General features: G+C 39.9%; 1 protein-coding gene across 1 annotated transcript; it reads right to left on the reverse strand.

Annotated features, from left to right (window-relative positions):
- Positions 1 to 1357: 1357 nt before the first annotated feature.
- Positions 1358 to 9644, reverse strand: PQLC3 (PQ loop repeat containing 3). The gene is made up of 7 exons (XM_009889771.1): positions 9622 to 9644; positions 7193 to 7398; positions 6667 to 6736; positions 5981 to 6038; positions 4656 to 4776; positions 3404 to 3445; positions 1358 to 1446 (listed from the first exon to the last, which is right to left on the reverse strand). Exons 1-7 carry the CDS (start codon positions 9642 to 9644, stop codon positions 1358 to 1360), a joined length of 609 nt encoding a protein of 202 aa, XP_009888073.1.
- Positions 9645 to 9811: the final 167 nt, after the last annotated feature.

Raw genomic sequence — 9811 nt, forward strand, 5'->3', positions numbered from 1 at the left:
GATTGCTGAGCGTACACAGGCGGAAACATCTTGCAGAAACTGCTCTTCCACCAGAGTTCGATGGTTTGGCATATGGCAGGGAAAACCTGCCCCAAATGCAGCCCGTGCGGTCTGCCCACAGCCCTCGGGGGTGTCGGGATGAAGGCAGCCTTGGTTTTAACACACCCATCAGCACTAATACTGTAGGAACTCTTTGAAACAGCCTATCTTTTCGTTTTGGAGAATGTAATGAGAAATGAAGGCAAGCTATATACAATGATTTCTGTAACTTTTGGTTGGAAAGGTGTTACTGCCAAAAGCAAAATCACCCGTTAATAGTTCTCAATAATACCCTTTTCCCTTTTTTAATATACCTACTACAAAATAATTAGAAACTGCAAAGCAAAGCCTGAAGTCTTTACGTTCCTCATTGCGCTTAGCACAGACGGGCTGAAAACTAACAACGCAGAGAGCAGTCCCTCCAGGAGCGGGGCCCCGCAGAGGTGAGCCTGCTGCCATGCATCAAACTGCATGTCGCTCTCAAGCGGGTTGCTCTCCGCAAGGGTTGCGCTGGGGACTCCGGGTTTAGGAACTTCGGCTTGAATACAATTTTTAACTCAGTTGGTGAAAGTTTCATGAATTTCTGTACGTTCTAGTCTCTGCTGTTACCAAAATGGTACATTCAGTGAATGAGAGCTCAGGTTGAAAAAGAAGAATTCATGGTTGAGTTTTTGCTCTTACCCTAATAAAAACTGGGTGTGTTGAAGAAAGTGACCACGGGTGTCCTGTACCATTGAAGTGCTGCATGTAAGCACTACAAACCCAACTGGATTTGTGACTTCGTAAAACACATTTAGAACCTTATTTTGGATTGGGCCTGGACTCCGATTTTCTTCACCCTAAAATACAGATAGTTAATGTCGAACTAATTGAGTTGCTTGCAAGAAGACAAACATCTGGTGTAGTTTTTCAAACTCACAGATGCAGATGCAGAAAGATGAGTTGATATGTCAGTGAAAAATTGCTCTTGTGTGACTGAAGAAAATTGCTTATATGTAACCAGAAAGTACTGAAGTGATATGAGAATATATAAACATCTAAATACAAAATACCTTGTTCATTTAGTAAAAAAACAAGCCAGAGAAAATGTGATATCAGTGAAACTTGTCTTAAATGACCAATAAAAATATGCTGCTTAAATTAAGTATCATATCAGAATTATTTCTAAGAGAAAATAAGCATGAATGTACTAAGTATGCTTAGGCATAAGTATGAGGCCTACGAGAGAGTGAGCTTCCCCAACCTTCGTTCTGTTGTTTAACCTTAATTGTATCAGGTTTTTTTGATGGTAACTATGTTGTATGCTGATGAGTGTCTTCTAATCAGTCTTTTTAGTTTTCCTGTAGTGCAGGATTGTGGCTGTGACCCAAATATTGAGAATGAGCATGGTTATGAAACGGATGAGAACTAAAAGGGAAAAATAAAAACTCTTGTAAGCATAAATCGGGAAAAAAAACCAACCTTCAACTGCTGCCATTTGCAGAAGACACGTTGTTCTGTAAACCTTCACTGGTGTACAAATAGGCCACTTCCCCTTTTGCAACTCTTCTCAGTCAACTAGTTTAAATTACCATGTTCAGGAATGCAGAAATTCTCAAAGTAAATATAACAGAGCAGAGCATTTAGCACTGGTGAGTGATAGCTGAAATGTTACACGACAGTACCTTTAATTCTTTTGTGACAAAACCAGGAGAATAGTACAAGTTTGAGTAGCCTCATTTAAATTTATATTTACACCTAAAATTAAACTCAGAGCCACAGCTCACATGCCCTTTATAGTTGCGTGTGTTGTTTGTAATGAAGAGATTATTCTCTAATGCCATCTGTTAAGTTTAGACTTCAGGGAGACAGGAAATGCTTCTATCTGTTGGATTTTAATGAGAGGAAATCTGACAACTGAGAAAACAAGCAGATTTTCAGTATCTTAGATTAACTTTCAGAAATTTTTTAAACCAAAATAAGCATAGGATCTCTACCTGTGAGACCACAATTTGAAGTATAGGTATATCTAACATCCATTTGGTAAACGGAATCTTCACAGAAACGTACACAAAACTTTGTTTCAGAAAAAAAAATGTGATATTTGACAGTGTCATACATGCGTCTGAAACCAAAATGAACATGCCAAAGTGTTCAGCGTTAGAAGTTAACTGGAAGCATTTCCCATTAGAGCAGCACAGCATCAGTGTTTGCTGCCATCTCTTCCATGTTCCAAGCTGTGTTTTTAAAAAGCAGCTTTAAACAGAGCCAGCTTTGCTTCCAAGAGCCAGCTTTTTACTTTCATGGAGTTTTTCTCCCTTCCTTCTTACCCTCAATATACCTCTCTCGCTTCTAATCAGTGTAAGTGCGTAGCTGTGGGTGAACGAGACTCGGTAACTGCCCTGGACTGATTTCTACGTGTGCGTTACGCCAGGTTTTGGTGACCCAGTTAACTTCAGGGCCCCAAAAACTCGTCCTCTGGTACAGAGAAAGCAGCAAGCACAGGGGTGAAAATGAGCGACTGAAAAGGGGACTTCCTTTTCCAGTGAAAGAGCCACTTGAACTGCTTGTAAAACTACAGCCTTATTGTGCTGCTGAAAAAAAATTCCATTCATATTATGTTTCTGATGAAATACCAGTTTTGAATGAGAACAAGGAACCACCAAATGAAGTACAATGTGATTTTGTTACTGTTCTTACACCCACCAAGTCTTGCTTTCGAACCGTTTATTGAAAAATCTGCTGCGCTCCGTAGCTCTTTCAGTTTTGTCAGGATGGTAAGAAGCTGTTAAATAAATTTGCTTTATAATGAAATCAGCTGCAAATTATATATTTTAAGCCATTTTTTGGTGAGTTTCTTAGCAGCCTACCATTTCATTTTCAGCCTGCTATAAACTTTCTGAAAGTTGGGTCTAAAACTATTCATATATTAAGCTGAATTTTGAATAGCTTTATATAAGAATTCTTTAATGTGCAAACCCCACAATAAGGAAATACATTATTTGAAAAGCTATCACTCAATTATTATAGAATTATTAAGTTGTCTTTTACTAAATATATTTATTTATGTATTTAAATACTAAAGTTTTTAATGCCTTATTCTGCCATTTTCATAATTAAGTTAATTTTGCAGTGGCTTTGCCTTTTGAAAAACATAATGGCATTTGATAAGCATAAGCTGGGGTTTTTTTTGTTTTCTTCAGGTATTTGACTAATTTGTAATCCTGTGCTACATTTTTAGCAGTAACGCCTTCCCTCACTGTGCTAAACCACCAGGTTCATGGTTTGTTCTTCTGAGACCAGATAACTGCTTTTACAGAACAGCTGAAAATGGCCACGGCAGCTGTTAACCTTGGAAAGTTGGGCGATCCCGTACTTTACTCACCTGCGAGATCATTCGTAGTCATTACGGTTGTAAATATTCTTGCTGTAAATTGAATGAATTCTAATTAGTGGAATACATACCATACATTTATACCTTCAGAAAAATGATTAAATATCTATTTTTCAATAGAGGATAATCTTGCAAGAAAATATACATTGTGTAGACATTCCCACTTTTAGTGCACCCACTCTACGCTATTTCAGCTTCAGAGATCAAGCTCTCAAAGCTGAGTCACACTGTATTAAGGGTCTTTTTTAATGAGAAAATCACTGATATAATTAGAATTTTTATATCTACAACTATCTATCTCACTAGATGGATGTGGCCAGAGTTTACTGCTTCTCTTTCTGTTCAGCCCCCTCCTTCAGTAGTTGATACTGAGCTACCCCTGCAATCAAGTTAGCATGACTTAACTGCTGTAAATGTTCGCACACATGCTCGCTTGCATGCTTTCAGGCTTCTGCAAATAGGAGGAATTCAGCTTTCCTTCCCACAACAAATCTAAACATTAATTATTTCACATTTGCAGCAGACTAAAACCATTTACAAAGTTTATCGCCATTGTTCAGGGAACATAACACAACTCCTAATTATTGACTTAAAAACATTTGTTTTGTAGGGGAAATAGATCCAGCATCACTATGTTTTATAGTAAGAATATTTTAAACAAGTTTTCTGAATACGACAAAGGCACTTCTGACAAACAGGTGTAAAAGAACCATTCATGCAGACCACTAGGTAATTAACACCTGAACTGCACAAATCAATGTTCTTAAATTCTCCTCTGTTAAGAAATGTATTTACATGTAGTCATAGAGTTAAAGGTATTTAGCATTAAGTGTGTGTTTATTTGTAGACGCCTTTTCAGAATTAGCATTGTCTGACTGTCTAACTCAAAATTTAGCAGTTTTTCACGCTGGATCACTAGTAATTTTATGAAAACCTAGAACATTGAAATCTTTCCTTCGTAAAGACACTCTTGCAGTTATTTCAACTATATCAGGTTGCCTTGACCATATCTGCATGTTTTCTAAGCCAAAGTGTCATTGAGACTGAGCCAGTGTCAATGATAAAATTTGATTTCAAGAAACTGTGTGGTATCTGAGTCTCAGAAGTCGGCATTAAGGGATACTACATCAGGCAAGATTTTTACCTACTATGACTGAGTAAAGACCTAGTGAAAGAGGCATCAGGAGATACGGCTTTAAAAAAGGAAAACTCAGTGCTTCACAGCGAGTTGCCCATAGCTTACTTGCGCAGGTATATGCGGACATACTCCAGGTCAAGGCGCTCACTTGTCCGGAATCTTTTGTCTGCCAAAGACACCGCAGCTGAGCCAGCTTACTGGCTGCACTGATGAATGTGCACAAATTCTGAAAAGCAGATAAAAAAAAGAGAAAGAACCTCTGCCATTGTATTATCCGAGTGTTTAGCTTATGGCTGTTGGTATGTAACTTACTAAAAATCAGGACTAGCTTTTTCATTTAGAATTAAAAAAAAAAATAAAAATTAGTGTTTCAGCTTCTTACTAAGGAAATGTGAAGCAAAAGACTAAAGTTGCCAGAAGGAAAGGACTGATTTCTGAGGTACTGCCCAGAAGGAAGCTCAAAGAGCACAACTGCTACCTCTGTTGGCAAATCCTTAATAGAGGCAATTACAGTATGAGGCAAAGAAATAAAAAAGCCTCTCAACCTGCTACATAAAACTGTTTATGAAAGTTAGCTAAAATGAGACTGATCTAGTCTAAACAGCAAGGTTGATTCAGACCATCTGTTACCATCATGTCTGGCAAACAAAACCATAAAAGAATGAGAAAACTGAGAAGAATGTGTGGAAAATGAGTCCAATTGGTAGGAAAGAATAATGAAGGGAATGGACTATTCACCCTGTCATGCTTTTAAGGAGGATTTTGCAAAGGCAGCGGGTAGAGGGGATCTTGACATGGGTCTCTGTGGCATGCCCGCATTTTCCTTGCAAGAATCGATATTAGGCTTAGAAGCTTTTATCCCCATTTGTATCATCTTTTGCGTTAGCAAATCCAGTTCATCTCAACTAAATTGTAAATTTCTCTCTTCTGATGAAAAGGGCAAAGACCATTTTTAACCTACACAGGGCCTTACGAGATTATATTTTTCTTGCATGACTCTAGGACTAAAGGGAAAAAAAATCTTCTGAAATACTTAAAATTCCCTATTTCACTGACGACAGATGCCCTACTCTTTTCCTCTCATGTTAAAGGTTTATTCATGGGGATTGTGACATGAGGACTAAAGAGGCAATCTTTGTTCAACATCTTAAACCTTTCCTAGTTTTATTTAAGGCAACACAATTAACAACTTTACCTCAGAACATACGGGTTTCTTTGGTTTTTCATAGAGTCTGTATTGCCAGTGCTATGTTTTCCAGCTACTCACAGAAGTGAAACGGCTGCATTTGAAAACTGGGGTTGTTCTGAAAGCTAACTCTGATTAATTCTTCCAAGGACAAATATGAGGTGAGGTTTCACTGATAAAGACATCCAGAAAAAAAAGTTATTTTATACGTGGACCTAATTTCAAATAAACGGGCAGCACTTACCATGGCCAGGTCTATTATCCACTTCCGCAGCGTTAGCATGTACCAGCCCCCCCCAAATCTTGTATTATGTTAAGTTTCATAGCAGTGAAAATTCTAGGATACCACAATTCTTGAAACTACCTGGAGAAATAGATTTGTTTAAACATTTGGAAGTAATCTTATTGAAACTTTACAACAGACTATACAATTTGGATAAAACATATTAAGCACTGGTTGAAACACTAAGTGCTCCTATTTTTCACACCGTTGTTGGTTGAACAGTGTCTGCAGTTTCTCAAGGGCTGCTCTAAAGCACAGGACTTGAGATTTAAGCCCAAATCCTATTTTTAAAAAGAACCACAATACACTGCTGTGTTCATCACGGTGAGTACAATCTACATGGGTAGCAATGAAAAAAAAAAAAGATTCATCATTTCCACCCTGCATCTCTAGCAATGATGTAAATTAAGAATTGATCTTATTCCTTATCAGCTGTGGGCCTTCTAAAGCACAGCTACACTACAAGCTTACTTCTTGAAGAGATTTTACTGTGATCCCAGAAATCAGCATGTGAACATGGAATGCATGTTGAGGGATGGGTGAAAATGATTTACAACAGTAGCACAAAACAAATGATGACATAGCTGCTATGTGAAGAACTACCAAATGAGCTACATGAACCAAAATTCCCAAATTTCAAAGGATACGTGACTGCATAGAACAAAGCTTGTTTCATGTTTCCACTGAAATGCAGAATAAACAAAAGGAGAATGACATCTGAAATAAATAAAAGATTGCTTTTCAGTGAAGGGAAAAAAAATGCAGTTCGAGACAGAATGAAGTAGCTCCACTGGGAACCATGTCTAGGGAAACTGGTTTCTTACAGGGTTGTCTCTCAAATTTGATTGATGTCCAAAACACTGCAAGCTCCAAAATGAAACTTTTCTCAGAATCTGGAGCACTTGTACCATGTGGAGTCACTGGAGAAAGAATGAGTTTACACTGCAACTCCACTCTGTGTGTAATTATTAGATCTCTCTCCTCTACCTGACCATCTATTTTCATAAAACATATAAGAATTCAAATATATTTGAGATGTTCATTCCCTCTTCACCCAGCCCCAGCTAGAACTGGTCAATGGATACATGTCATCGCAGTGGAGTACTGTATCTACAAGCCCTGGACTGCTGAATGAGCCCTGTTTTGTTTCCAAAATATGGCTTAAAAAATTACCTTGTGCAATGATGATGGGATATTCCAGGTATGTCTGCAGAGGGTAACCATAATAAATCTGGTACCTCAGAAACACAAGGAAGCTAAACAGAAAGACACAAACCAGCGTGACTGCATGAAGGGACAGGCCAGCTCCTTCACAACTTCTTTTTTCCAGTTTTGTTTGTGCCAAAAGGCTCGAGATAGGTGTAGCCCCTGCTGTCAAACTGATCAACCAAATATGACGACAAAGCACAAGCCTAATGATTCTGCAGTTGATTTTTGTTACCCTCAATTCGAATAAGATGTAGAGAGCTGCCCACACTTCTTGTCAAGGTCTTTATGTCACAGTGCGAAAGGCGTGATTTTATTAATTCCAACTGATGTGAAAGAAAGAAAGGCTTCCAGACCTAGAAGCTACCTTCTCTCTGCAATTGCCTTCATACCTCTGGCATAACTCTAATTTCTTTATGTTTGTAGTTCAATCTGTACATTAAGGAAGTTTTACAGGAATAGAAAACATTTTCCAAGCTGCCTCGACTACACTGTTACAAGATTGCCCAGTGTAGCTGTACTGGTCAGACTTGGAGCCTGTTCTTAAGTGCACCAAACAATGTCAATTCTCCTTCCTGCTATTCCACTATATAGTAACTAAAAGGAATTGAACTTCTATCACATTTTCTGTATTTTCTTCAACTTTCATGCAAATCCAATGGGGTTACACAGAAACTTCAAGGCTGCAGAAATAACAGAAAAGAACTTTTAGGGCATCATTTTATGTAAGGAAAATTTGATGGCTTCTGGTGTAGAAAGATGGCATAAGGAACTGCCTGCCTTGTACGAAATTGGCTTGTACCATATTCAGAATTCAAATATCTGAACTTCCTAGAAGTCTTGTTTCTTGTAGGGTCAAATCATATTCCTTGCCATCAGCACCATGCTTCTGTGTCACTCCTCTGCAAGGTCACTGCATTCTCACTCTGCAGAACCATCCCAGTTTGTACCAGTAGCCCCAAAGCTCTCTGCAACTGGGCCCAAAGTCTTTAAGGCTGCAGGATAAATAGTCTACTAAATAAACTAACAGTCCCAATAAATGTTCAAAAAAAAGGCTTGTTGCAACTCTTCCAAAATAGTTTTGCCTGGAGCAGGCGCAGAACCAGCAGTGGTGTGGGTATCGTGGTTATCAGACAGGTGCTGAGGAGACATTTATGGCTTCTCTGTGCTTATCTGAAACACTACTTATAAAGGCTTTTTAATGCACACCAATGCACGCGAACAGTTTTCACAGACTCACAGAATAGTTTGGGTTGGAAGGGTCCTTTAAAGGTCATCTGGTCCAACCCTCCTGCAATGAGCAGCTCAAACTGACCTTGAATGTTTCCAGGGATGGGGCATCTACCACCTCTCTAGGAAACCTGTTCCACTGTTTCACCACCCTCATGGTAAAATATATCTAGTCTAAATCTACTCTCTTTTAGTTTTAAAATTAAGATTTTAAAATGCTACCGCCACTTTTTGGCTGGGGCTGTGGGGTAAGTTATCTCTGCTGGAACTAGAGTTTAGTTCACTTACTCTGAGGTGTATTAAGGTTAAACAGCGACAACAGTCATGGAGAAACATGGGCAGTGAGTGGCCACATGGGAGACCACGGGGATTCTGCGCGGCTCTGCGAGGAGAGGTGTCCGTACGCCCGCGCAGCGCCAGACCCCGGGTCAACAGCTCTGCCCCTAGCAGAAGCGGAGGCACAGGCACCTTCAGAAAAGACATGCCATTTTTTGTGAGGTGATTTTTTCTGAAGAAAAAAACCTTTTTTAGCTTGGTGCAGAGAGGTAGCAGCCGTCTGGCTGGATGTTCTGGCCACCTCCATCCCTCGGTTCGCCAAACACAAGACTCTTCACAGCATTTTCTCTCACATGCTTATACCCACATTTACATGTACGTGTGTATGTGTACAGAGTTTCCCTATTTTCCATTCCATACAATCCTCTTTAACCAAGATTTAATAAGACTAGCCCATGTAAGCTTATTACAGACTGACAAATCTTTGGAGTTTGACAGGGTTTGTAATTTTCTTAAAGAATGATTATGTTTTAATTACTTGGGTGACAGAAGCCTGTCTAACTGGTACCATTACCTGCACAGCTGGGCTCACGGACCATTTAATAACCTAAATACATGGCTTAAACCCAACAGTAGGTGTTGACTACATGGGTGGCCCAGGTTGGTTTGGGGCAAGTTAAAAAAGCTGAGTTTCCCTTTAACCAACAGCGCAGAAAAGCTTTAAAACAGGCAATTTCTGCTCCAGAGAGTTTATGCACCTAAAGAAGGCAGGACGCAGCACCCGCACATGACAAGGTGGTAGGAGAGTCACAGGCTCAGCACAGACCAACAGACAGTTACAAAAAGGAGCAGTTTTAAGGCCGACAAGAGCAAAGGCTGCTGGCCGCCACCTTCCAACAGCCACTCCACGCATTCTGACGCGTTACCAGAGCTGTGGAGGAAGGAAATTAATTATTAATTGCCGCTGCAATCCGCCCCTCACGGTCCCAGCCCCCCCGCGCCGCTGAGGGAAGCCCCGCTGAGGCGAGGCGCTGCCGCCCCACCCCAACGGCTCCTCCCGCCGCGCGCCCCCGCACTGCG

Source organism: Charadrius vociferus, unplaced genomic scaffold, assembly GCF_000708025.1.
Source record: "Charadrius vociferus isolate BGI_N301 unplaced genomic scaffold, ASM70802v2 scaffold267, whole genome shotgun sequence".
Taxonomy (NCBI): Eukaryota; Metazoa; Chordata; class Aves; order Charadriiformes; family Charadriidae; genus Charadrius; species Charadrius vociferus.

Excerpts from the sequence above, each read along its gene's own strand:
- PQLC3 (XM_009889771.1), bottom strand. The coding sequence starts at position 9,644 with ATGCGTGGAGTGGCTGTTGGAAG. Across the intron at positions 7,399-9,621 it reads CGTGGAGTGGCTGTTGGAAG|TTTGACAGCAGGGGCTACAC; the intron begins GTGGCGGCCAGC and ends TTGGTTGATCAG. Across the intron at positions 6,039-6,666 it reads GCTTTGTTCTATGCAGTCAC|ATTTGGGGGGGGCTGGTACA; the intron begins GTATCCTTTGAA and ends ACATAATACAAG.